Raw genomic sequence first — 27,977 nt, forward strand, 5'->3', positions numbered from 1 at the left:
CCAAGGCTCTGGAGCCAGGCTGAGAGAGCTGGGGGTGCTCACCTGGAGAGGAGAAGGCTCTAGGGAGAGCTCAGAGCCCCTTCCAGGGCCCAAAGTGGCTCCAGGAGAGCTGGAGAGGGACTTGGAACAAGGGATGGAGGGACAGGACACAGGGAATGGCTTCTCACTGCCAGAGGGCAGGGCTGGATGGGATACTGGGGAAGAAATTGTTCCCTGTGAGGGTGGGCAGGCCCTGGCACAGGGTGCCCAGAGAAGCTGTGGCTGCCCCTGGATCCCTGGAAGTGTCCCAGTGTCCCAGGAGGTTGGGCACTGGGGTGTGAAGTCACCTAGGACAGTGGAACATGTCCCTGCCCATGGCAAGGGTGGCACTGAAGCACTGTTCCAATCCAACCCACACCCTTCTGTAAAGAAAGAATCAGATTTGGGAAGAAAAAGTGGCATGACAAAGCAAATGGATCTGGTCTTAGTGCAGGCAAAGACATTTTCCAGCAAAAAGGAAGCTGACTCTTCCATGCCAAGGGGTAATGTCACCTGGGCTCCTGCCAGCAGCTGCTTGAGGGAAGTGAATTTTACCTTCCCCCAAGCCCACTGCTGCTGAGGTTCCCAGACAAGCTCTGACTCTGGGATCTGGTGATCCTGGGAAGAACAGGTGTTGACAGCTCCCATATCCCAGGGCATCGGAAGAAGTCTCAGAGGAAGCAAGAAGACTGAGAAGAAGCTGCCCTGGGGAAGAGGGATGTTTATTTTGGGTTCGTGTGGTTTATCTGGGTTTTTCCTGATTCTCTATGAAGCATCTGAGATGCCTGAGGCGGAATCTCTTAAATTTGGCCTCATTTGCTCATTTTCCTGCAGAGGCACCCCAAGGAAGCAAAGCTCCATTTAACTGAAGAACCAAAAGCCAGGGCCAGGGCTTCACCACCCTCACAGGGAAGGATTTCTTTCCACTATCCCATTTAACCCTGCTAAACCTCCTGGAAATGCCATGAACTCTGCACCATGCTTGTCAGGAAGGATGCTGAGAAAAGCGTGGGAATCTTTCAGCTCAACTCTGGGATATTCCCATGTACCTGGAAAACCTCAGCCTCCAGGTCCAGAATCCCAGAAAGGTCTGAGCAAGCTGGGATGAACCAGATGACCAAAAACAAACAAACAAACAAACAAACCAGGAAAAAAAAAGAAAAAAAAAAAAAAAACAAAAAACCCAAAAAAACCACAAACACCACCTCCCCCCGCCAAAAAAAAAAAAGAGTTAATTTCCCAGAAAGTGGCTTAATAGTCTCTAGAAGATAATAGCTAATTTCAGTCAAAATCTCTTGCTCAAAATAACCAGTTCAAACAACTCATTAAAACTGAGATTAGAAAAATTTTCCAAGGCTTTTTCTAAGTCTAGGGCTCCAGAGTGGCTTTAATTTGTATCCTGGAGGAACATTCCCTGCTATCCTTGGTGCTTTCTCCACAGAGATTGGAAACATGGGACAAAGCAAAGCTGCTCCTGGACTCAGAGCCCTGAGCCAGGGCCAAGCCAGGACTCTCAGGAAAAGACAACAGCCACAAGGAATGGGGGAACCTCCCCCAGAGATGAGAATGCTGGTTCAGGAACACTGGAAAATTACTGCTAATTAATAGTCATGTCAGAAACCAGTTTGTTCCCTTCCCAACCAGTGGGACATCCACAGACAACCCAACTGGGCAGATAAAAATGACATTTTATTTTGTGAAGAACACTTAAAAAATAAAGATGAAAGCTCTTCCAGGCTTTGCAAATAACCATCAGAACCCACAAGAACCCATCAGAGTCACAAAGACTCCGTTTCCAAAAGGTGTTTCCTCTCCCCAGCTCCGTTTTCCATGAGTTCTCTCACTGTGGAATGGCCTGTGAGAGTTTTAAGAAAAAAACCTTGCATTTTGAGCCAACATTAGAAATAATCCAAGATTGGTTCAGTGCAGGCGCTGCTACATTACACTTGAACAAAGGCACAAAATTCCCACTTGGAATTTCCATTTCAATTTCTCCAAACTCAGTGTCCTCAGGGGGAGGCCAGAGTTATTCAAGAGCGGAAGGCTGAGCTCAGTCCAGTTCTCCAGCAGGAACCAGAGGAACTGAAGTGACAGCAAATAAATCCAATGGGTTGGAACCATGTGCGAACACAAACCTTTGGAATCAGCACCTTTGATCTCTGCTGTAAACCCAGACTCCCAAGAACACCTGATATGGAAAGAAGGCGACACGAATTAAGATGGGAAAACATCCACTGCCCTCCCCTCGGGCAGAAAGTGTATCCATGAAACTGGGATTTCAGGATTCAAGTGAGTGAGGACATTTAAGAGCCCCTTCTGCAGAACATCAGCCCCAAAAACCACAGGAGCACCTGCTGAATTCTAAAGATAAGCAAAGAAATAAGTTATAATCATGTGTTTCATGGTGCTTTTCACTTTTTTTTTTTTTTTCTGATGGCAGAGTGTCAGTTTTTACCTTTATGCTGTCCAAAATACAGAATAGTGTTAACCTACAAAAGGTACATGAAAACCCCCAGGTTAGCCAAAACTTGATAAATCTGCTCAACTTGGCAGCTCCTACTACAAAATCTACACATACAGCAAATAGGTCAAATATTTACTGCAGCCCCCAAAAGCAAGCTTGTGTTTTGTCCTGTCATTATCACAGATTTAATTAAGGATAATCAGGCTCACTTTGGAGTTAATACTTCAGAGCCTTTGACCTGGAGCCCATCTCAGTGAGCTGCTTGAGGCCAACTCCGGACACCAAGAGAAACAGGTTCTCTAATGTAACAGACTATCAGAACAGCTGGGAAATTGCTCTGAAGAGGAGCACTGAAAATAGATAAAAGCCCTTTTCCTGAGTACAGTAAAACCCACTGAAGATCAAACATTGGATCTGTCCTTTTTTTTCCAACCGTTTTGTCAATTAATGAAGTTTAGGGACAACAAAAATGCCCTAGAAACTGCAAAATTAAGTTTTACAGGCAACAAAACAAGCCCCAGAAACTTCAAAATCTAAGATTACATCCCTGTTGTTCCATATCACAAAAGGCCTCCAGGTTTTGCATCTTGACAGATCCTGGACTGGCTCTTTTTCATCCAATTTCCTACACTTTGCTCAGAGATTTCCACATTTCCTTAATTCTTAGGGCTGACTCCAGCTCCTACAGATTTAGGTTTAGAGATAAAGAGAAAAGCAAATTCTGGTAGCAGCAGCAACTTCAGTGATCAGAGATGAGAAAAAATTCTAAAAAGAGATGATTATGACTGCATTAAATGTCAGTAGTGATGGTGCAAGAGGTCAGATCTGACCCAACAAAGCATTTTGGGTGGTTACAAAAGAGTCACTGAGGGATTATACAATATATTAGTCCTTTTCCTCCCCTATAAAGTGCATTTACTCAGCCTGAGAGTAAGTACCACACAGAGAAAGGGACCTTAAAGCACTTCCCCAAGAGAGAGCAGAAGAAAATCAGAGTTATCCTGAATCCTACAGCCAGTTTGTGCCTCAGGGATCCTTGAAGACACTTTGGGAAAGTCCCTCTTGCTGCTGGAGCTGAGGCCCTGCAGGCCAGGTTAGTACAGGGTGGTGGGGGCAGAGCAGCTCCTGGTGCTATCTGAAAACCCCCACGTTGATGGAAAGAGCCACCTCTGGTTTGCGGGGCTTCATGGGGAACTTCTCCTCGGTGAAAAAGGGATCCTGGACACGCTCCTGGCGGCTGGAAAACAGAAATAACGTGGTCGATGTTTAGTGCTGGGCCTTAGCAGGGTGAGCCTGGCCTGAACTCGGAGTTCCAGTGAGCTCTGAAAACAGCCTGTGCAAGGCCAGGCCAGCCACGGGTTCATCCTCATCTCCACAGTACGTTCCAGAAAGAAGAACCATAAGGCTCAGTGGAGGAGCCCTGAGAGCCAGGAGCTTGAATTATCCAAGTGCTCCCTGCAGGATTACTAGAATTGTGTGTTCTGACAGCACTCAGCTACCACTGGCCTCAAAAATTATCCAAGCAGGCTGAATCATGGAATGGTTTGGATTTCAAGGGACCTTAAGGACCACCCAGTGCACCCCCTACCATGGGCAGGGAAACCTTCCACTATTCCAGTTGTTCCAAACCCCATCCAACCTGGCCGTGGACACTTCCAGGGATGGGGCAGCCACAGCCTCCCTGAAAAGCAGCAAACACTTTGCATATTTCTAAAGAAAAATGAAACTAAATTCTCACTACCTTTTCCTCTTTTCCAGAGCCAGCTTGCTTTGCTTCTCTTTCCCAGTGTCATCCCTGACAGTGCTGAAGTCCTTAGCGTCATCAAGGAGAAGGTTCTGTAATGAAAAAGGATTGGAGAGATCCAAATCAGAAGGTCAAACTATTTCCCAGCTGTTCCTCAACTGACACAATAAATTTCCAGATTGTTTCTTTTGACTAGTTTTGCACTGATTAATTTCAAGTTAATTAGAATTGCAATTGTTTGAGTTGGAGGGATATTAAAGGTGATCCAGTCCCACCCCTGCTGTGGGTAGGGACACCTTCCACTATCCCAGGTGGCTCAAAGCCCAGTCCAACCTGGCCAGGAACACTTTCAGGGATGGGTTTCTTCCAATAGGCTAAAACAGCAGGACAGGACATCACATTTTTTCCTACTGCTCTAAAACACAGCCAGAATGGTCTTTCCTTCTAACTAAGCCTGACTGCTAGCTCAGAGCTCAATGCTGGGTAATGCCTTTTCATACCATGAAATAGAACTATCATAGTTCAGTAATCCGTAATATGTAACAGGTTTGTATCTAGGATTTGATTTTTAAAGGGCACTTCCTTGGATTTTACTCAGATGTCCTGGGTTGCAGTGTAGGATGTACACAAAGTATTTATTCTATCACCATCTTCATGAACTGTTAAACCAAGTGGGGCAGTGTCTTCCCAGGCCCCTTGCCTTTGGGCTGTCTTCTGTTAATGGCCCATTAACGCCTTGCCCATGACTCACAGGTAACTCCCTCCAGGAGTTCTCTGTTTAATGGGCCATCAAGGACCCACCTCACAACTCATCATCCCACTCTAAGATGTTCTGCCCAGGGGGAGGAGCCAAGCATTCTCACCTGGATATAACCTGGGATTTGGGACAGGACAAGCAGCCCTTACCTACTGGATTCCCAGAGGACCAGAGCTACCAGACCTTTCTAGAGGATCACTGCTTCAGGAAGACCACCTCACCTGGACTGCTTCCACCATCCTGCTCAGGTTGTACTCTGACTCTGTCAGTGGTCCTTTGTGTTATTGCATTTATTTTATTTTATTTCTACCTTTTTACCTTTCTTCTTATTAAATTGTATTTCTGACTTGGAGCCTCTCACTCGTTTTGCTTTCAAACCATGACATCAGAATTTTAAAAACAAACAAACAAAGAAAAACAAAAACAAACAAACAAACAAAAAGTCAAAAAACGAGGGGAAGAAGAGAGATCCAGAAGAAAAAGGGAAAAGAGCAGCACCAGCAAGAAATTTCCTATTGACACAATGCAGTGTCCAAACCCACATCCCAGTACTCTCAGAAATGCAGCAAGATGAGAGAAAATCAGGAAGAAATTAAGATACTGCCAAGGGGACATTGCCTGAACCTGATCCTCACGCAACAATTAAATCCAGGAAAATTTACCTTCACCCCAATGATGTCTCCATCCTTCAGGTGATAAGGTGCTGACTGCAAACTCTCCTGTTTTTTCCTCCTTTTCCTCTTGGAGATTTGCTGTGTCTGAACAAAATCAAAGCAGAAGAGTTTGGAATTATTCTTAAATTCAATCCCTAAGCAACTGCAGCCCAAACCAACACGTGCTCCTCTCCAGCAACTGTTGGATTCTGTCATTCCAGATCTTACCCAGCTAGATATTGGCAGCCACTCAAATCTCTCAGGGAAGTATTTGGCTATTTCAATTTTATCTACAGGGAGACAATAGTGAGAAGCCACTCTTTGCCTCAGAGCCCAGGTTGTGCATTCCTTGGAGATATCCCACACCAAATCCCGGGAGTCAGAGTAGTCCCTCTCTCCTGGTATTCCCATCTGGACTCGCAGCAGCAGCTCATGGGGGCTGGCAGCAGGATGAGAGAATAGAAATTCTTGTGAGCCATGCTTTCAGAATTCCCAGCTTCCCCCTGCTCCTGCCCTCCCTCAATTTGTGGAAAACAATAAATAGTTTCCAAGCTGACATTCTGAGAGCCCTGAAGTCAAAAGCTGCTCAGTTAAGGCTTCCCTCAAATGCAGAGCTGTAAGAAATGAGAAATAAAGACCTTGAGATCTTACCCCAAATTCTCTTCTTCTTGCAAAGGTTCTATGCAGATTTCCACTCTGGCACCCAGCCTGTAGTCACTGAAAACAGAACAGAGATTGTCTGCACGGCTCTGGAGCTGGGCTGGGAAAGCTGGGGGTGCTCACCTGCAGGAGGGAAGGCTCCAAGGGAAACCTCAGAGCCCCTCTAGTGCCCGAAGGGGCTCCAGGAAAGCTAAAGAGAGACTTGGGACAAGCAATGGAGGGGCAGAACGAGAGGGAATGGCTTCCCACTGCCAGAGAGGAGGGTCAGATGGGATATTGGGAAGGAATTGATCCCTGTGAGGGCAGTGATCAATTCCTTCCTGTGATCAATTCCAGCTGTGGCTGCCATTGGATCCCTGGAAGTGTCCAAGGCCAGGCTGGACACTGGGGCTTGGAACCACCTGGGACAATGGAAGGTGTCCCTGCCCCTGGCAGGAGTGGGACTGCTCATCTTTAAGATCCTTTCCAACCCAGACTGAGCTGCTGCATCTCCCCACAATCCATCCCACATCCAGTCTGTTGCACATTCCTGAGGAAACCCACCTGAGTCTCCGCTTGTTGTCCCGGAGGAGCTTCCCGGGGCGTTTGCTGTCCACTGTCCAAGCTCTGAGGAACGAGGGCAGGGGCACAACTTGCTCCTGGCAGCAGGGTAAGGTCAGAGCCTGAAAAACAGAAATACTTTCTCAATAATTTTAGCAGCCAGTCTCCCTGGAAAAATAGAAAACCACCAGATTAACTCTCAAGAAAGAGGGCAAGGTAATGAAATTTATTCCACACCAGCTGTTGCTTGTGCCTATGAGCAAAATATTCACTTTTCAGCCTCAAAGGGAGTTGGATTTCCCTCCCTCTCAACAATTCTCAACTCAGCTTCCATTTCCAAAGTACTCAATTTCTTTCTTTTAACCAAAATTTGAACAACTGGGAGGGAATGAGGCTGTTGCAATCATTGCCCCAGTCTCCGGCCAAGTGCCGAGTTCCTCTAAGCCCTTCCCAAGGACACAACACTCCCCATGCTCAGCCAGTTCTCCTTGTTCAAGCTGCAAACAGTTCTCCATAGCAGTAGCCCGGCAGAGCCCATAACTGATGTCATACCCAAAAGATAAGTATTGGTATGGAGCTGAATCAGGTGAGACATCCTTCCCCATGCAATTCAAGTAGAGCAATCAACTGCTTAAACCACACAGAGCCTTTTGGTAGGACTGGGTTATACATCTTTGGGGGTTTGGGTTTAGTTTTTTCTTTTGGGGTGTTTTGCTTGGGTTGGTTTCTAGTGTATTAAAACCATACAAAGGTATTTAGTTTCTGGCCAAACAAAATGAGCCAGACCTTCCTGGCTGTCAAACCTTTGCACCCCAAAGTAATTCTTCATTCATCAGATTCCACATACAGAAATTTAAAAAAAAAAGATGCAGAAAACTAATACAGGAACAATGTGGAAATGGCAAAGTGGCTTTTTAGGAGGTGCTTGTTATGTGTGTGTTTCCCATGGAGAGATTTTACACTGAAATGAAGACAAAAGCTGCAAGGCAGAGCTTCAGCTGAAGTGCAACAAGGCTCCCGCGGGCCAGGACACGTGACAGGGAGGATGGGGACAGCACGGACACTAAGGAAGTGTCTGAGCTACGTGCCCTGGCTGCCTCTTGGTACTTACCAGTGACCATGGCATAAATGCCATGGCACAACACACTGGAGACAGGGGAAAAGGAAATAAAAAAGAGCTGTTAATAGAGCTCAAGTCATCACAGTGCTGCCGCACAGTCCAACACAGGAGAACATCTAACCTGCATCTTCAGATCTTCCAAAGAGGCCTCTCCTGCTATCTCTATCCTGCCAGCATAACAGAGATCCAGGCCTGGGTGGGTGGGCTCTGGCAGAGCTTTGAAGCAGGGGAGAAGGGGGAAGAAGAAACAACAAAAGAGTCAACATGATTCATGTAGTCCTGAGAGATAACAGTGACTTCAAGGTCTCATTTCACTTAGAGGGATCTGGAGTCCACTTAGAATATCCAGGAATCCTAGACTGGTTTGAGTTGGAAGGGACCTTTAAGGTCACCTCATTCCAACCCCCTGCCATGGCCATATCCAGCACATAAAATACATCCTGGTAATTTCCAAGCAGTTCCTATACTGCAAATTTCAGAACTAGGAGCAGTTATTCCCATTGATAAACAATGTTAGTTGTTGTTTAAACCTACTGCAAGTGAAGCCAGATTGCTCTTAGCTCCACTACTGAAATAACAGGGGAGAAACTGAAACTCAGAAAAGGTTTGGGGCAGAAGAAAAATGCAAAGGAAACTTCTACAAGGAGAGGGGTCCTGCCCTGCAGCACAACTCAGCACCAGAGGAATATTACTTTTAATACAAAATGAAAAAATCGATTTTCCAATTTTCCTATTCTCTTATTTCCACTTCATTTTCTTCTCCCTTCTAAACCCCCACTTGATTTTGCTGCCCTGGCTGGATTTTTGCTGCCCTTTTAAATTTGGATTTGACCTTTAGGAGGACAAATAGAGTTAAAACACTGCATTTAAGGTCTTTGATACTATCCAAGCTTTACTCATCCCTCCTTTTACAGCTTCCCAAAAAGCAACATAGCCTGAAGGGAATTAAATGTGCCTTCAGGAGTCTGGCATTTGAAGCCGACCACCTCTGCGGTCTTGATGGAAATGCTTTACAATGCTACCACTGCCTTCAGTACAGAGACTGACAAATAAAGAGCTCGTGCTACAAAATTTAGTGGGGTTTTGAGCAAATCCAGCTGAGGAACATCCCTACAGCAGGATTATCCAGCATTTATGTCCAAAAGTCCATCTGTCTCCTGAGTTGGTCCTTTCACCATAATCTGGATGTAATTCATGCAGCCCCTCCTAAGTTTCAGAAGGGTTTTAAGGCTTTGGATTAAAATTTAGGTTTGACTCGAAGAGCAACCACAGGTGATTCCATTCAAAGCCTGGCCAAGCTCACCTGCTGCAGCAGATACCTGCAAAACCTCCATCTTCCAGGTGATCCCATTCATCTGGTCTTGTGCATTCTCTTCATGTTTCTTGTGGCTTGAAGGCTTCAGCCACCAGATGGGGATTTTCAGGAAACCCTGGAAGAGAAAATACCAGGTGCCTCAAGTGTTGTGTGCAGACAAGGAGAAATTTCACCTTTAGCACAGGAAGAGAGAAAGAGTTTGTTTAAAACTAAGCTTTTGGAACAGGCTGCCCAGGGAAGTGGTGAAGTCACCACTCTGCAAGTGTCCAAAGAATGTGTGGATGTGGCAGCTTGGGATGTGATTTAGTGGGGAACACAGTGGTGGTGCAAAAATAATGATGCTACAATTTTGCAAGAGATAACCTGTTCCAGGCCAGGTTGGACACTGGGGCTTAGAGCAACCTGGGATGGTGGAAGGTGTCCCTGCCCATGACAGGGTGGCACTGGATGAGCTTTAAGGTCCCTCCCAACCCAAACCACTCTGGGATTCCAAGTCTCCAAACATTACCCACAGTCTCCTTTTACCTTTTCTGGAAGCTTTCCTTCAGTTATAATCAAAGTGTCTCCTCTACAAACATTGAGTTCCTTCAGAGTGGCATTCTGCAGGAAGAGAAAGCACAGGATGCCTGTCAGCCCACACCTGCCTTTTCCCCAGGGAGAAAAGAACCGGTGGATTAAAACAGGCTCCTCTTACTTCTTGACTTAATGCTTCCCCTGCTTCATAGCACCAGTCAAGCCTTCTCAAATGCCAGTTGTCACCTACCAAAACCCAAAAAGATAAACGCAGAAAACTAATTAGTCAATAATACCAGTGTGGGAAAATATTACAAAACTCTTAGGAACCATCAAGGGTCCTTTTTCTTTTGTTCTTTATTTTTATTTGCATTTTAATCACAACTCTGACTAAATGAATTACCACTTTCATCATCCTCAGATCTCTTGCTGTATGAAAATAATCTTTTATTTGCACAGATCTCTCTTCCTCACCTATCTCATTATCTTCCCCGGTTTCAGAGGAAAGAGAAGGAATTCCCATCTGTCAAATTATCATTTGAATCCATGAAAAGCTCTTTAAAATAAAAGAAACTATTAAAAAGACTTCATGTTTAGAATTCTTTCCCCTCCTCACATTAGAATGACACACAGATCACTTAAAAAACTTACAAGGTTAAGGGTAGGAGAAGGTCTCTTAAAAATATTAAAAATTCCTTTAAAAATATGTAAATAACACAACTAACCTGATAATCCACATTTCTCCAGCATTAAACTGAGACACTGAAAAAATAAACACAGAAGAGAGTTGTGTCAATGCTGAAGATGGGAAATAAATCTTTCAGCAAATCTATGCTAGAATTTTCTGATATAAAAAGTGACTGAGTGCTGGTCAATTCTTAAAACAATATAACTAAATACAGAAGATGTATTTGGGCTGCTTATTAAACCCTTCACAGATGAGATTGTTTTCAGGCAAGAAATTCACCACATCAGCTGAGCCAGCTTTCCCAAACTGGTAGAAAATTAAACCTGTGCTGTCAGTTTGTTCCTTTACTTGAACAAATTCTGACCAAGAGTTTGCAGATGCGCGTTTTAAAAAAATCAAAGCTGCAAATTCAACACTGGACTGGTAGCAGCAGAGCTTCCTTCACTCTGTGCATGGCTCTTCCCAACTCCTCTGCTTCCAGTTCTGTGCAAGGAATGCTGTCCAGGAGCTTGGGAGCAGAGCTGTGGGAGCAGCCAGCCTTACCTCTCTGACAGAGGCAGTCTCGTCCACAACTATCTCCATCTCAGGGCTGTAGTTTTGGTCACTCCCAACCATGAAGTACAGGAAGAGCTGAAAATCCAAATGCAAACTATCAGAATAAATATAGAAGTGTAAGAACAGGTCCTGTGGCAAGAATACAATCAAACAGCACTAAAACAGCACAGGAAGCAAAGAGTTACGGCCATCAGCAGACCCTCATTAGCCACCCCTGGTCTCCAGAAATGCACAACTACTCCTTCCCCTGCACATCAAGGCCAGGTTGGACAGCGCTCAGAACATTCTAGGACAGCGGAAGATGTCTCTTCCCATGGCAGAGGGTGGAATTGGATGAGTTTTAAGGTCTCTTCCAACCCAAACCATTCTGGGATATTTACAACTTGCACATTCCAAGAGCAATATACCCTCTTTTTTTTTTTCTTTATTCTCTTTAAGAAAGTCACTGCACCAGGCTCCTCCCATCCCACACTCCTGTACCTGAGTGGATGTTGGAGCTTTCCCACGACACAGCCCAAGCAAGCTTCCCATTTTCAGTTCTGCTTCCTTGACTGTGTAATCCTCAGGCACTTCAGGGAGGATAAATAAAAACATCAATTTTATCATCCTCAGAGCAAGCTAAAACCCTTCAGTGCCCTCTGGGGAGGTTAACTTGCTCAGCCCTGACTGCAATTTGTGAGTGTCCTATGAGGAGAACAAAGGCATGAGCTCTCCCAAGGTCCATCAGGAGCACAAATGGATTAGGTATGTAAGCAATAAAACCAAGCTGAATATTTCAGTTTAACCCCTATCTTTGTATTGGTATTGTTAATTACTTTTAAAACTGGAAAAAAAACCCCACACAACTGGTTCAGTTAAGCCTGTGAATCAGTGGAGTTACGCGTGGGTACTTCTCCCAGGAAACGACAAACAGAGGCACCAAATCTCCCCAGCTAATTTCTTACAGGACAGTGATACAATAAATCAATTTACCTGGAGACAGAAGTTTCCCATTGCCACTAACAGGTCTAAGACAGCTCTCATTTGCTGCAGCAAAAAGGGCAGGAAAGAGAGAGGCATTAAGTAATTCAAATAGGAATAGGAATTTGGCTCAAAATTTCAGACAAGTAACATCTTTAAGATTAATTACAACAGGTTTATCTGAGAGGCCTCCCTCTGTGACATCAAAAATATAACTGGAGAGAGACTCCTCGAGACTCCATCAACAGTCTCAGCTTTTATTCTTTAACTGAAAGGAAAATTCTACCACTAAATCCATTCAAAACCCAGTAAACTGTAACATTAGCAGATTGATAAAGCAGCTGAACACTTACCCAGCTCCTCCTCCAGCTGAAGCTCCCGGATCGCTTTCATTTTAATATCCGCCATCACCTAAAAGACAGGGGCATTAAAAGGGATACGAACACCTCCAGCCTGGAATGCCACCAACATCCCTGCTTGTTCAAGTGCCAGTGTACAAAGATAATCCTTCCCTCCTCTTTTAGCTTTGGTTACTGACACCATCTCAAACTTCCATTCACAGGATGGTCCAAAGAGAAAACTGTTTGACACTAAAACACTGCACTGGTTTAAGCTACCTGCAAATATCCCAGGGATTGTAACTCTGAGCTGAACACTAATTTCAGCAGGGACAAGCTCCATCCCCGAGGCTAAATCAAATGAGCTGGGCCAAGTGCAGTGGCCAAGCTGCTCAGGAAAGCAGTCCTTACTGTTTCAATAGTGGCAGTGATTTTAACGTGTTTCTCCTCCTGTTCCACCCCACAGAAGTTTTTTACTTGGAGCCAGCTGATGTCATAGGTGAAGGCAGTCAAATTCCCACTTGCCACGTTGACAAAGCTGTGGGAATCAGCAGTGCAAAGGCAGTCAGAGACAGGAAAACTAAAGACAGGCAGGGCTACATCACTCCCCAGCACAGTTCCCAAATAAACAACGATGCCAAAGTTGTTCATAGTGATGGCATCTCACAGAGCAGAGGCCTCAGGGAGCACAGAGTGTCATGAGACTATTTTCAAGGCAAATTATGTCATTCATGCTTTAGCAGAGGCCTTTTGAGGCATTTTCTCGATTTTTTCCTCTTAAATATATCTTTACTTGTCACAAAAGAGTATTAAACATGAAAAACAGAGTATTTGTAAAGTGTCACATTCAGTTACAGATCCTCACTCAAGGTAGCAGCATGGAGCTGTTTTCTTTGTGCCACAGCCATCAACAATGCATTGCACACAGATTTCTCTCTATTAAACAAACTTATGCTGTGTAATATGATTTACCAATGGCCCTAAAATCCATTTGCCTGCGGCTGATGGCTCTGCCCTGAGCTCTCTTTTTTCCCACAAATTGGAGCAGGAGTTCTTCCCAGCAGATTTTTCCCCCTTTACAAGTGTAAATCAAAGGTTGTGACTGCATTTTGAGAGCAAGAAAAAAAATCTAACAGCTGATAAATAACTAGTCTCCAAAACTTAAGCTGAAAATACTTGTAAGCTCATGGTGATAATTAGTTACAAGAATATATGCTGTTAGCATAATTTGAACAAAAAGGGTTTGCCAAAACTGCTTTTTTTGTTTAATTATAATCATAATCAAAAAGGTTACCTCTGGTCATGGCTGTCTAAGATCAGCACAGAGCACCCATCCCTGAGCCCAACACTTCGGACTGTTTCCTTCATGTCTTCCTCATGGAAAACTTCCCAGTTCTTGGCTTCTCTATCTGCTCCTGAGCCATTTTTGAGGATGATGCCCCCGGCTGGAGCCAAGGCTGAGTGCAGCTGCCCCAGGCTGGTGCTGGAGGAGAACACGTGCTGGGCCTCGCTGAAGTGCTGCCCCTTGCCGCCTTCGTTGTGCTCAGCCAAGCGAAGCACGTTGAGCATCACGGGCTCATGCTCAGGGCCCGTCAGCACCTTTGTGCCTCCAACCTGAGGGAAAGGAGGAAGGAATGGCAGCTTTGTGTGACGCTGATCCAGAAAATACAGGAAAGACTGAGCAGCGAGAAAATTGAGACCAAAAACAGACACTCCCCCCTCACAAACAAACCACCTCAGACCTAATTCTTGCTGAACAAACAACCAGAGTAACCCACAGGTGGTGGGAGGAGAACACACAAAGTTGTCCAGAGCATCAGGGCTGCCCCTGGATTCCTGGAAGTGCCCAAGGCCAGGCTGGAAGAGGAGCAACCTGGGACAGTGGAAGGTGCCCCTGTCCATGGCAAGAGGTGGAATGAAATCCTTAAGTCCCTTCCCAAGCCATTCCATGGAAATTGGAAACCAGTGGACACTTGGTAAAATCTAGAACACAGGAATTCAGCCTCTCAGGACATTAAAGAATTACCCAAATGTGACTGAACATTGTGACCTTACATTTTAAAGGCTTCATGTATCTGATATTCAACCTAAATTCCTTGCTGAGGAAAATTTAGTGACACAAACGCTGCAATAGAAAAAACGATACCAAAAATAAAACCAAGACAAACCCTGACCCTGTTACTACATGTTTGGGTGGTTTTGTTTGGTTTGGATTTTTTTTTTAAGAAAGCCAAAACAAAATGGATATTTTTACAATAAAAATAATTTAAAAGTAGCATTTCATTCTACTAGAGAGACAGAATAAAATGCTGTGCTTCACAACTACTTCTAGGTTAAGCAGAAGCCTTAATATTAAAAGGAAGATGGAAAACTACAAAAGCAGCACAGGATCTGCAGGAGACCTTGCACAGTCTTATCACTTCAGAGCTGACAAGGAAGGAAGTTTCTTGGTTCCTTTACCTCTTTCCCATTCCAGACGAAGAGGTCTGCTCCATGAGCCAGCCCAATACCGTCCAGGGTCAGCTCATCTCCTAAAAGACAGGAGCAAATCAAGCTCATCAAGCTCTTGCTCCCCACAAAACGCACAAACACGGTCAGCAAGTTTTTAAAAGTCACTGCACTTAAAGAACTGTACAAGGAGGGGGAGAATATTTAGAGCGGCTCAGAGTCTGTTTTGATGTTAACATTATGTAGAGTGGTATTATGTTCTGGTTCAACACTGATTTTCTGAAGCTGACCACAAAGAACATAAAACTTAAAAATTACTAAGTTTATAAAGACTGACATTTAGAATTGCCTAACAAAGCAAAGCTGGAGACAAAAATGATGATTTGAAAAACTGATGTACCCTTAATAAATTGATGAACTCTTTATGTGAGCATTTCCCTTTACAAAATTCCTACTTTAGCTGAAGTCTAACCTACATTTTCCTTTGATGTCACCCTGGCTCCTCTCTTCTATCCTCTCCTCCACCTATTAGGCCAATCCTATGAAAGCAAACATCCACAAGCAAATCAAGGGCAAGACACAGACTGATACATTCTTGTCAGCAAATGTGCTTAACTTGCTTAAGATCTGCAGTCTTACTGCATTTCACAACAAAGATTTCACAGCAAACTCTCAAAATTATTCATTCTACTAATAAGAGTGAAATAAATAATTTAAATAACTTAACATGAGTTTGAGCTGGAAGAGTGTTCAGTAATACACATCTCCAGGATGGTTTATACATGAAATCTTTGATGTCTGCAGGAATTAAAATACAGCAATAGCATGGAAGCCTGGCATGCAGCACTCTTACCATCAAGCACCTGGTACAGGTGTAATCCTGCTGGTAAAGGTTTGGCCGTGCTGAGAACCATGTCCCCTTCCCAAGACGACAACATCTAGTTGGGAAAAATAACCAGAAAAATGATGTAAAGTAACAAAGAGCAGTTACTCACAGCATTCACAATAATTACAATCTGCTGAAAGCTGCCACAGCCTGGCTCCCAAGCTTACTTGGTGACTCCTTGAAAAGACAAAGACAACTCTGTCACAAAATGAAATATTAAGAATAAGCCTGGAGCTCTGTAGTGTCAATCCATGGCCATGCTACATGCTGCCCAAATATAATTAACTAGCTCATATGAACTTCAAAGTCTCCATATTTGAAATTCTAGCAATTTCATGGCTTCGAGAACAGACCCCACACCACTCTTTCCTCCTGTGTAAACTCATTAAGTTTTTAGCCTCCTGAACTCCATTTACTATTGAAAATTTCTCCTTGACGCAAGGATTGCAGCATAAACATATATGTAGAGGTTGCAGAGGCTCAAGTAAAAATGAAGTTTGAGTTTATTTGATAGAGCAGGTACCTGGAACACTGTCTGCCGAAGGTCTCCCAGTGTTTTCCTTCTGTCAATAGTCAAATCCACCACACTCTCTTTCCAAGACAGTGAAGGATGCAAAGCTCCATTGTGGAATTTATAGCAGGAGCTCAGGTGAAGATGTAAATCAATGCCATTGTTTGCTGAGTCACATTCAGCTCTTTGGGAGTAAAACACAACAAACTGGTGAATTTAACACCTAACAGGTATTTCTGTGTAGCTGTCCTGGAACTGATCCCCCCAGGGCTAAATTCCCTGTCACATCCCTTCCTCTTTCATACCTGCCCCTAGTTGTAGCAGCAAACATTTAAAAAATAAATGAGTGGAATTCACTCAGAAACAGAATCCCAGGATGGTTTGGGTGGGGAGGACCTTAAAGCTCATCCAGCTCTCCCCGCGCCATGGGCAGGGACATCTTCCCTATCCCAGACTGCTACAAGTCCTGTCCAACCTGGCCCAGGACACTTCCCGGGATGGGGCAGCCACAGTCTTGTGTGAAATATCCCATAAACTATCACTCTTGTGTCTGTATTTTGATATCTTAACTGTGATTCAGGTGTATCAGCACTTGTGTCCCTCAACACAAGGGAAAGTTTTGTCCAACCTAAATACCACAAGCTCTTCAGTTTTCTGGCAGAGAATATAATTTATCTGTAAATTCACTATAAACAAAGTCCTTCCCCCTCCTCACAGAGAACTCCCTCTATAAACACAATAAAGATAATGCATTCCATTCTCTTGCCAGAATTGCAATGATTTTCATCAGAAAATGGTACAATCTGAAACTGTAAGTATGTTTCCCTTGAAATTCTGTGGGCTGCCTGCTAACAGGGAAGGCAGGGAACTAGCAGAATATGGATATAGAAATTATATTCTTCAATTAACCTGTATGACATTGAACCATTTCAGTTCTGACTCTGCTCAAGGAATTTCTTTCCTTTTGGATCCCTTGGGAGTCCTGCAGACAGGAGCTGTTTGAGTACAGTGACACCAACATACCTCTTTTTTTGCAGTTCTGTATTAGCAGCATTCATTTCATTCAGCAGGTGCTCAGGAATTTGGTACCTTGGATTTCCTCGTGCTGAAACAAAAAAATATAGGCTTAAAATGTTGTTGGACAAACAAGAAAAGTGATCAAGAGGAGACATAGTACAATAATCACTGAAAACAACTGTGAGATGATATAAAGAACAAACAAATGCTTTTACTCCTTCCAATCAACCTTTCCTTAAGGGAAATTAACACATAAATGCCATTAACAACAACTTGTACTTGTTTCAGCTGATGCTCTGCCATTATTTCTGGAGCAAGGTAAAAAAAATTAATCAGCTACAGCCAATTAATAGGTCACCACCTCCTCGTATCTTCACTTAACTCTTTTTTTCAAATGATTGCTATACAGAAAACTGGGGAAAATAAAACTTGGAAAGGATGAAATAGCCCTCCAGAATAAATGTCAAAGCAGGAAGCCCCCACAGAATCTCCAGATGAGTTTTGTGTACCTTCAGGGGGCCTTTTCAGCTGAGCTTTTCTGTAGAACAGCATGTAGGCACTCTCTTTACCCTGGAATTGCTTCTCAATATCCTTCTCCTTGATGGGCTGGACTTTAGAATCATTCAGATCAAACCAGTGGCACCCAGCAGAAGCGGCCCTTGGCCTTGGGGGGTTTTTCTCACAGTTCCACTGGACATCATTTTTCTGGGAAGGGCTCTCGAGATTTTGTTTATGAGAATCCAGCTTGAACAGGAGCTTGTGTGTTTCCTTCAGGCTGACCTTATTTCCATCAGGACTCAGCTGGAATATCTGAGGATGATTCTGCAAATACTGAAAGGGAAGCAAGGACAGGATGAAGAAGATGCCAAGTTTTAAATGTAACAGCCTGCATTAAGCTGCTCCATCTAATTCTCCTCAAAGTGAAACACAAACCGCATTAATTCATTGATTTTGTGGTGCTTCTTCATGTATTTTCTCAGTTTACCTCTGTAAAAGCCTCACATCTATACTACACACCTACATTTAAATATTTCTTGTGGAAACTGCAGGTAGCTCCCTTCAAATAACAAGCAAACATCAGTTTTCCACCCAGCTACAACACAAATGCTGAAGTATTTTCCTTAAGACATCATAAAATACAGCAACCAATTGGAAATTTATTTTACTGGAAAAAAATTACACAAAGTTTCAGGCAAACAACTCCTTGAGAATCTTATTTTCCCCAGCCTGCTAATTCACATTACAAACCTCCCTTTGCACAAGGTCCATCTTCTCAATTATCATCCTTCTGACTATTCAATAAGAATATAAATGATTTTAAAAGTTTCTAAAACCAAAACTAGCAAACCTGTAATTACCTTCCGTAATGCTCCGTATTGTTTTCTGTATTTCTTATTCCAGGACTCCCCTTTCTTCTCCAGTAATTTCTGTCCTAACTGATCCACAGGAATTTGTTTAGCTTCTTCCTGTAGGGAAATGAAAAACTAAGGTAACAAAGACTACAAAAGTCAAGGGATCAACACAGAGAAGCCAATTTTGAAGTGTTTTAATCATTCCTAGTTTTTAATAAGCTGCTGTAGCCTCATCTGGAGCTGTGTCAGAGGGGGTTTAGGTTGGGTATCAGAGAAAGGTTCTTCCCCCAGAGGGTGGTGGGACACTGCCCAGGCTCCCCAGGGAATGGGCACATTCCCAAGGCTGCCAGAGCTCCAGGACAATGCTCTCAGGGATGCACAGGGTGGGATTGTTAGGGTGTCTATGCAAGGCCAGGAGCTGGATCAATGCTGCTTGTGGGTCCCTTCCAACTCTGGATATTCTGATTCTTTTTGCAACAGCTTTGGTGAGCAGCTTTAGAAATACTCCAAAAGGACCTTTGTCTGTATGAAGAGCCACTGTTAATATTAAAACCAAGTTTTAAATGCTTCACACCAAGTTTGGCCTGGACACTTAAGCCTGCCCAATCCCACAAGCACCAACTCCTTGCAGGGTCCCTAGCTCCAAAACCAAAGCAATGAACTCCTTACATACCATACCTCTGATAAAATCCCTTTCAAGACTGCCAGTGGATTTCCTGTTTCTTTGGCATTCTCAGCGTCTCTTAAAGCCTTCTCTTCAATCAGCCCATCCTCTTCTTCCTGGGTAAGAAACACACTCACAAATATTGTGGTTTCACACACGATTAGAGGATTGTTCTGCACTGACATCATCATGCACAATTTCAGAGTGTGAAGGACATTCTGATAAACTGCCTTTATCAGTGAGGCAAGACAAACAAAGCCTCTTTAAAATATTAATTAAGTTTGGATGCACATTCATCCACTAGTTCTTAATACTCTTCTGAAAAGTACAACCTCAAAAGCAAGGACGAAAAGCCTTTGGGAACTTACTTGGAGTTGCCAGTTTCCTAATTCATCCACATCTCTGATATAAACATGATAGTGTCCTCCATAGCAGCCACCTTTGTGTATAATAACAGAGAAGAGCTCATACATGTACTCTGAATCATCCATTTCAGTCTTTAAAAAGAAAAACAATAATTGTAACAACAACTGAGGTCAGTCTCTCACACAAGGACAGCTTTACACCTTCAGCGTCACTTCAGACATTTCTCAGTGTGTGTTTGTATGTGCTGAGACTGAAATGGCTTTTGAGGGCTGGGGACACAAGGAAGGACTGGCATAAGCCACGGAGCGAGGCACAGGCTGATACATCATAAAATCCCAGAACAGTTTGGGTTGGAGGGACCTTAAAATTCATCTGGGTTCCTGCCAGGGGAAGGGACAACTTCCACTAGCCCAGGGTGCTCCAAGTCCTGTCCAAGCTGGCCTTGAACACTTCCAGGGATGGGGCAGCCACGGCTTCCCTGGGTAATCTGTGTTATTAAACAAGCAGCATTCTGAACCATACTGGAAACTCAAAATATTTTCAATTTCAGTGTTTGTTCACAACCAAGCTTATTTTGTTTATAAGAGGAGAGAGAAAAGAAGCAATACTAGGAAACAGTAAAGCTGGGCAGGGGGGGAAAGCCTTCCTCAAATGCAAACACTGAGAAATTTCCAAACTTGCATTGCCACACTTCAAGAAAAAAAAAATCTGTTCCATAACAGCACCTCTGTTGTGTTGTTTAAGGATCAAAAATTGTCATCAAGCAATGGCATAGCTCAGTTTATAACCAGAAACATATTTATGAATACAAACAGAGGTTCCTAAGAAAAACGGAATAACTACAGGCACCTAAAGCACATAAAGCTCAATTTATACATGATGCTTTCAGAGAATAATCACACAAAAAAAATATTTCAATTTCTATTTCCAGATAATAACCTTCCTCTCAAGGAAAGGTTCAGTAACTTTCGGGTAACTATTTTACCCTTCCCCCTTGTAGCTACAAGGGAGCTCAGTTCAAAAGTGGATGAGGACACCACAAAGCTACTCAAATACCTGACAAAATGCAAAATAAAAGATAACCTTGAGCTGTGGGTTCTCTGCTGAGCATATAGAAACTTTTAACAAATGTTAACATTGCCCACCTGGTCACAGAAAGGCCTCAGGTTGATCTGGATGGGGAAAGTGTAGCAGCTCGTTTCCTTGTACCGCTCACACTTCTCAAAGTCAAAGTTGAACCTCAGGAGGGAAATGGTGAGAAAGGGAGGCAGCTTGCGTAGTTTAGCAGACTGGGAAGGGATTTAAAAAACACTTTAAGCAGAGACTTAAAACAAAATTGTGCTTCCACCTTGCTGTAGTCAAATCCTTTTTCACCAAAGCTTTGTTACCACCAGAGAGACAAGACCAGTGCCCTCATTTTTGAAATGGCTTCACTAATTCACAATTTCCCTTCCAAATACACAACCTAAAAGTGACCTAGATCTTCTCCCCCTGTTGAGCCCCACATCCTCCTTGACTGGTGATCACCAGTCCCATACTTGATCCTGCCACAGCAAATGAAGGACATTGGTAAAATTCCAGTCAGTAATGACCTTTCCATTGCCCATGGGTTCTATACAGGCAGCCACAGAACAACCAGGAGCTAAAGTCTCCCTCATTTCTACAGGGGAGGACCCTCCAGGCAGGAAAGCCAGAATAATCCATTTTAATGATTCCAGATTAATCCAGATCCAACCATTTGATGGGTGAGCACATTAAGAACCCTCTTGAGGAAGTAAAACCAACCATCCTGTACCACCTGTGACAGCAGGTGTGGGCCTCCATGGCCACGTTTTTGAGCCTCTCCAATGTCTCCATCCTCCTCTCCACTGGCAGAGCCGCAACAGGAATACACACAGGGTTTACAAAATCCCCTGAATTAGGAATTCCATTTGTATCCACAGCCTGGCAACCCCCAGTACTGTGATTTCCTATCAAAATTCAGAGTTCCCACTCTCCTCCTGCATGGATGTGCACTTGTGAGAGGCAGACAAAACTTACCCCGTACTGCCTTGAACCCAGCCCAGCTAAACTCCAGCTAGCCTTTGCAACAAGACACATGAGGCACTGCTGAGTGTCCCTGAACTCCCAAGTCACTGATTAACCTGGCCTGACCTCAGTTGCCCTTTGAACTACTCCCTCCACATCCATAGGGCAGCAGGGTTTAGACTTCACTCATCCTTGCAGGAGGCCAAGGAGCTGCTACAAAGAGGGAAGAGTGCAGCAACAGCCTGAGTGTGCTTCCCTCCACAAAAACAGAGCAACAGATCCTATCCCCTGCACAGAGCAACGGCTGCTCATTGTTCTCTCTCATTTGGGTTCTTCAGAAGTGAGTTTCCATGATTTCTCTCATTGCACATTTTTGTTTTATGGTCTAACTTGTCCTTCCAAAATGCCCAGAGCAAGGTGCAGCAGAGGTGTTGAATGAGGCAATACTTTCCAAATTACACTACACTCAAGTGTTAGGGACAAAAAACTGCAACATTTGGGAAATGAGCCACAGGAGCTTTTCTTGACATCCCTGCTGAGGTTTCACAGAATCCCAGAAGAGTCTGGGATGGAAGGGACCTTAAAGCCCATCCTGCGCCACCCCCTGCAGTGGGCAGAAACACATTCCACTATCCCAGGTTGCTCCGAGCCCAGCCTTGGACACTTCAAGGGATGGAGCAGCCACACCTTCTCTGGGCACCCTCTGCCAGGGCCTCCCCATCCTCACAGGAAGAATTTTTTCCCAGTATCCCATCTAACTCTACATCATCCCACCCCAAGGTGTTACCTTTGAAGCTTCAACCAGTTTATCACAGGCTCCACATCGATACAAGTTGTCATTCTCAAAGTATTCTTCTTCCACATACATATTCCACAGGGCCTCCTCCAAGCCAGCCATACCTTTCACTGCCACTGTGAGGTCCAAGAAATCTTCCTGTGCAGAAAGGACAAGAAACAAGGTTCTGAGAGGTGTAAGTTGGTAGTTGTTAGAAAGATACCCATCCTATTCATCACAGTGATGGGCAAAAAATCCTCAAACGATCACAGAAACTAATTGTTAAAACCTGATTTTTTTAAATTACAAAGAGCATAAAAGACTAGCAAGATATGTTTTGCTGTTGCCTCACTGCACTCTACATCTACCATCTACTCAGAAGATGCAAAGCATTTAGGTTTTTTACCTCTCGTTTAGAAAGTACAGCCAAAGACTTAAAGTCCAACACTCACTACCTGGATTCAACATAGCTCTCAACAAGGATGGCATTATTTTTGGACTTTAAAAGCTAAAATATTCAAAGTCAACAGCCTGAAGAGACCCCCAGTGGAAGATCCCCAGCTTTACCTGTCTCTCACTGACATTCTTGCACTCCTTACAAACAATCTGGTTGACAACAATGCCATGGTACAGGCGGTTGATGAGGTCGTGTCCTGATGTCCCCACGAGGGAAGTCTCCAGAGCACTGAACAGGATTCTGTTCAATTCCTGCACATCATGCTGCCTCATCTCCTGCAGGAGGAAAACCAGACAGGAAGGAATGAAACACTACTGTGCTTATGGCTTAAAAATAACACATCAAATGTCCCAGAACCTCAACAACTACTCACACATTTATCCCTTGAGTAGTGAAATACTACCTTTATTATTGTTATTATTAATTTAGTTATGCTACAACCTACCTAAGACAGTTTCACTTGGGCACAATCATAGAATCTTGGAATAGTTTGGGTTGGAAGGACCTTAAAGATCATCCAGTGCCACCCCCTGCCATGGGCAGGGATACCTTCCACTGTCCCAGATTGCTTCAAGCCCTGTCCAGCCTGGCCTTGGACACTTCCAGGGGTCCAGGGGCAGCCACGGCTTCTCTGGGCACCCTGTGCCAGGGCCTGCCCACCCTCCCAGGGAACAATTCCTTCCCAATATTCTATTTAAACCTGCTCTCTGTTAATTTGAAGCCATTTCCTAGATTTAGATTAATCTCTGACTGACACAGTTCAACTTGGGTAAGAATCTAAGTACCTGAGGACAAGAAAAACACTCCTGTAAAAACAAAGGAAAAGCAACTGGAAACATATCTAAGAGAACAGTCATCTTCCGTTCCTCCCTGTAAACAACTGCCACGGACTCCATATGGAGATCCAACAGGATACACCAGGAGCTGATTCAATTCAATATCGTCTCCGCAACTTGGAGGATTTTAAGGCATTTCCTAAATGTCAGACTTCCAGAACCCATCTCTATCCAGGGAGAAGTGTGGGGATGGAGAGTGGCACCTCATGGCTGTTCCAGCCAAAGCTCTCGGTGAGGTCCGTGGTGGATGCAGCCTGCTGGTCCAGTAGCAGGAGCTGAGCAAACAGGCGCTGCAGCTGCAGTGGGATTATCCGCACCTGGGAACAACAGCAAGGGAACACAGCCTTCAAACCAGCCACGTCAACAGAAACAGGAGCAATTTACTACAGAGCTGGTGAGAAACTGCTGCTGCCTATTTCATTACACACATTACTCAATTCACACCCAGCAACCAGACTTTGTTCCCAAAAATCTACAGTGCCTCACCTTACACAGCCAAGGAGAATGCTTTGGGTTGGGAGGGACCTCAAAGCCCATCCCATTCCCAGGCTGCTCCAAGCCCCAGTGTCCAACCTGGTCTTGGACATTAACAGGGATCCAGAGGCAGCCACAGCTCTGTGCAAGGGCCTGCTCACCCTCACAGGGAACAATTCCTTCCCCAGTATCCCATCCAGCCCTGCCCTCTGGCAGTGGGAAGCCATCCCCTGTGTCCCGTCCCTCCATCCCAAGTCCCAAGTACCCCTCCAGCTCTCCTGAAGGGCTTGGTGGTGAGGTGGAAGGAGGTGGGATGGAGAACATCCCAGCAGATTCCATATCAGATTTCTGAAGCAAAACCTTATGGCAATAAAAGCTTAGGATTGTGTGAAAGATCTAGTATCAGCCAGACCAAACTGCCTCTCTGTGTCAAATTTAGGTTTTTTACTCATTTTCTTAAGTTTCTCATGAACTGGAACCATATTCCTCCAAACCAACATTGGACAGTGATGAACAAGAAAATTCTCAACACCTTTGCATCTGGTTTCCTGCTGTCATCCAAAGTCCCAAGTTCTTCAGGTCCCAAGGAGAACAAAGCCTCTGCAATTGGTAAAAAAAAATAATATTTAAAAAGACAACATCCCCTCTTTAAAAATTCAGCATATTTTGATGGCAAACACTATGACTTTATTCTGCAATAATTTATTTAAAGTGAACTGTGCCCCAAAATCACCTGAGTTCACTATTAAACAAATAACCAGAAGTTCAAGTCTCACTAAAATATCAATCTCAACATTATTTTAAGAAGGTTTTGAGCACCTCACCTCTAAATTCAGGTGTGAAAAGCAGAGTCTGCAGAAGGGAATTGAGGTAGCAGGTCCCACCCTGATTTTTGATTCCACTGAGGTTGGTGAAATCCCTGGGAGCTGGAGGCTCAGACTCTCTGGACTTCGATTTCTTCCCTTTCCCACAATGATTGTTGGAAATAAAGGAAAAATCCTCTTCAAATAAGTCCCCAAACATTGTGAAGGCAGAAGAGTCCTTTAAAAAGACAAAATAAGCATTTACCATAAAAAATGCAGTTGAACCCACTCACTTCAAATCCTCCAAGATAAACCTGGAGGACTGATGGAAGAATTTGTTTATATTTTTTCCCACCTTATAAATTAATCCATGTAAAAGTGTAAATTAATGTAAATTAAGAAAGGGTGAATTAAAAGCATTTCTGTTACGATGGGTCTGAGCAGACTTCACCAGAATCAAACCCACCACAATTCCATTTTGCACAAAGCTGTTATTTATTTCTGCAAGTGAACTGTCCCCTACCTTGGATTATCCTTATCCACCTCCTCCAAATCCCTGGGACTTCTTCATCTGAGATATTAAAGCAGAAAGGTTGTAAAGTTTCACTTTCCCAATGAACATAAATAGGAAATAAATCACTTTGCATCAGCTTTTCCTCCTCTGAATGCAGCTCTTGACTGCCTTAAAATCTTTGCAAAAGCCCCTCCTCCCAAGCTGCTAGATGGAATTCCTGGGCTTGGCACTCATTCCAAGCTGTCTCCCAGCCCTCATTCCTGTTTCCAGTCAGGCCTGTTGCACTTTAGCATTTAGATTCTTCTCTTCCCTGGATGCCTAGTGGCTCCTGAGCTGATCATTTGTCCCAAAAAAGGGCCATATTCAGGAGACAGCACCCACCCACCACTCTGGAGAGGCACTCAAGTGCCAAATCCTCCCTCACTCCTTATTTCTGGATCCTCCCTCCCTGAAAAACCACACAGGAATAGCAATTGGAAGGGATTCTGGATGGACCAGTGCCTTCACAAAGCAGAGATAGCTCAGAGCACAGGGCCTCAGGCTGGAATAAAACCATGGCAGGAGTAACTAAACTCCTGGAATAAATCCACAGCAAGAAATGTCAAAACTTCTCTAATAAATCCATGACAGGAGGTCCCAAAATTCTCTAATATCTCCATGACAGCAGATCCACAAATCCCTCTAATAAACCCATCATATTCCCAAACCCGTCTAATAAATCCATACCAGGAGATCACAAAATCCTCTAACAAATCCATGACAGGAAATCCCCCCAAACCCTTTGGGATATCAATGACAAATGATCTCAAACCCCTGTAATAAACCCACAGCAGCAGATCCCGAACTCTTCTAATAAATCTGTGAGAGGAGATCCCGAACCCCTCATAAAAAGAACATGCCAGGGGTTCCCAAAACCGTCTAATAAACCCATGGCAGGAGATCCCAACATCCTCTAATAAAGCCCTAAGACTCCCAAAGCCCGCTAATAAACCTATGACAGAGGTTCCCCAAACTCTCTAATTAACCCATGGTAGGAAATCCCAAACTCCTCTAATAAATCTGTGACAGGAGATCCCAAATGCCCCTAATAAATCCATGGCAGGAGATCCCAAACCCCTCTAATAAATCCATTCCAGGAGCCCCCCAAACCTGGCAGTCTCCCCTGGGCCGGCGGTCCACGGCCTCTCAGGGCCCGCCGCTCACCGTGCCCGGCCCGGCCCTCACGGCCACGGGCCCACGGCCGCCGCCATATTTGTTGTGTGGCGCCGCGCAAATCACACCGGGACCAGCGGCCCGCGGGAAAAGCGTGGGTCCGCGCGGGGCATGCTGGGAGTTGTAGTTTTTCCATGCGTTAAGGCAGGGGATGTCATGGGAATCTGTGGGACCTCCATTCCTGGAAGTGTTCGAGGACACACTCCATGAGGGCTAGGAGCGACCTGGAATACTGGAAACTGTAACTGCGCATGACGCGCGGTGGAATGCCACCCTTTAAGGGGAACTTTAAGGTCCCTTCCAAAGGAAACCATCCTGATATTCTACAAAGACCAGCTCCCTCTTTCAAACACACAGTTGTTTTGTGTCGTGGATTTATTACAGGGATTTGGGATCTCCTGCCATGGATTTATTAAAGGATTTTGGGATTGCCTACCGTGGATTTATTAGAAGAGTTTGCAGACCGCCTTTCATGGATTTCTTAGACGGGCTTGGGGATCAATTGTCATGTATTTATTAGAGGGATTTGGGATCTCCTGTTATAGATATATTGGAGGAGTTTTGGCATCTCTGTCTGGACTTATTAGAGGGGCTTGGCATCTCCTGCCACGGATTTATTAGAGGGGCTTAGGGATCACTTCTCATGGATTTATATGAGGTATTTTGGGATCACCAGTCATGGATTTATGCCAGCCTTGGCCGGTGTGTTGAACCTACGCTAATAATTCCCTCCTGAGTTTTCTCTAATAATTCCTGAGCCTGGAATGGCCCAGCCTGCACCTGACAGAATCCTCAAGCTCGGAAAAGACCTCCAGGATCACCCAGCCTCAGCCTCACACCAGCACTGCCGTCATCACCCCTAAACCACATCCCCAAGTGCCACATCAAGGCTCATCTTGGACACTTCCAGACACGGCGACTCTACCACCTCTCTGGGCAATTATTCCAACACTTAACCATTCTTCTAGTGATTTTTTTTTCTAATACCGACTCTGAACCTCCCCTGGTGCAACTTAATGCCATTTCCTCTCATCCTTTCCCTTGGGACACAGCAAACCAACCCAATCCCAGCCCATCTCCCATCAGGGAGTCGTAGAGAGCGACAAGGTCTCCTGGAGCCTCCTTTTCTCCATAAACACCCCCAGTTCCTTCAGCTCAGGAAGATTTTTTTCCCCTTCCCCAGCTCTGGACAGGGCTTCCCCCAAATTGGTGACTTTGCACCAAATCCAGCCTTCCCACTGTCCCTTTGCCCATGTGTGTGCAGGGAGCAGCTTTGATATCACCCTACCTTGAACCCAGCAAATAACAG

At 44.4% G+C, this 27,977-nt stretch overlaps 1 protein-coding gene across 4 annotated transcripts; it reads right to left on the reverse strand.

The window, feature by feature from the left end:
* Positions 1 to 2,393: 2,393 nt before the first annotated feature.
* USP40 (ubiquitin specific peptidase 40) lies at positions 2,394 to 26,736 on the reverse strand. 4 transcript variants are annotated; one of them, XM_083865582.1, is made up of 33 exons: positions 26,660 to 26,736; positions 25,466 to 25,513; positions 24,964 to 25,180; positions 24,672 to 24,739; positions 23,869 to 23,982; positions 22,940 to 23,104; positions 22,385 to 22,531; positions 20,715 to 20,858; positions 19,572 to 19,700; positions 19,218 to 19,319; positions 18,546 to 18,653; positions 17,697 to 18,018; positions 17,194 to 17,275; positions 16,183 to 16,354; positions 15,627 to 15,711; positions 14,786 to 14,856; positions 13,620 to 13,939; positions 12,737 to 12,863; positions 12,341 to 12,398; positions 12,000 to 12,053; positions 11,508 to 11,596; positions 11,016 to 11,102; positions 10,510 to 10,546; positions 9,966 to 10,030; positions 9,797 to 9,871; positions 9,260 to 9,386; positions 8,078 to 8,172; positions 6,840 to 6,958; positions 6,288 to 6,353; positions 5,865 to 6,075; positions 5,646 to 5,741; positions 4,224 to 4,318; positions 2,394 to 3,719 (listed from the first exon to the last, which is right to left on the reverse strand). In XM_083865582.1, exons 3-33 carry the CDS (start codon positions 25,160 to 25,162, stop codon positions 3,614 to 3,616), a joined length of 3,735 nt encoding a protein of 1,244 aa, XP_083721708.1. In that variant the 5' UTR covers positions 25,163 to 25,180; positions 25,466 to 25,513; positions 26,660 to 26,736; the 3' UTR covers positions 2,394 to 3,613. The 4 variants fall into 4 exon arrangements, with proteins under 4 accessions (XP_083721708.1, XP_083721710.1, XP_083721709.1 ...); XM_083865584.1 differs by lacking the exon at positions 25,466 to 25,513 and having other exon boundaries at positions 26,660 to 26,712; XM_083865583.1 differs by lacking the exons at positions 23,869 to 23,982; positions 24,672 to 24,739; positions 24,964 to 25,180; positions 25,466 to 25,513; positions 26,660 to 26,736 and adding an exon at positions 23,615 to 23,714.
* Positions 26,737 to 27,977: the final 1,241 nt, after the last annotated feature.

The sequence above is a fragment of the Zosterops lateralis genome (assembly GCF_965231275.1).
Source record: "Zosterops lateralis genome assembly, chromosome: 7".
NCBI lineage: Eukaryota > Metazoa > Chordata > Aves > Passeriformes > Zosteropidae > Zosterops > Zosterops lateralis.

Excerpts from the sequence above, each read along its gene's own strand:
- USP40 (XM_083865582.1), bottom strand. The coding sequence starts at position 25,162 with ATGTTTGGGGACTTATTTGAAGAGGATTTTTCCTTTATTTCCAACAAT. Across the intron at positions 19,320-19,571 it reads TAGGAAACTGGCAACTCCAA|GAAGAAGAGGATGGGCTGAT; the intron begins GTAAGTTCCCAA and ends TTTCTTACCCAG. Across the intron at positions 10,031-10,509 it reads GGAGAAATGTGGATTATCAG|GTGACAACTGGCATTTGAGA; the intron begins GTTAGTTGTGTT and ends GGGTTTTGGTAG.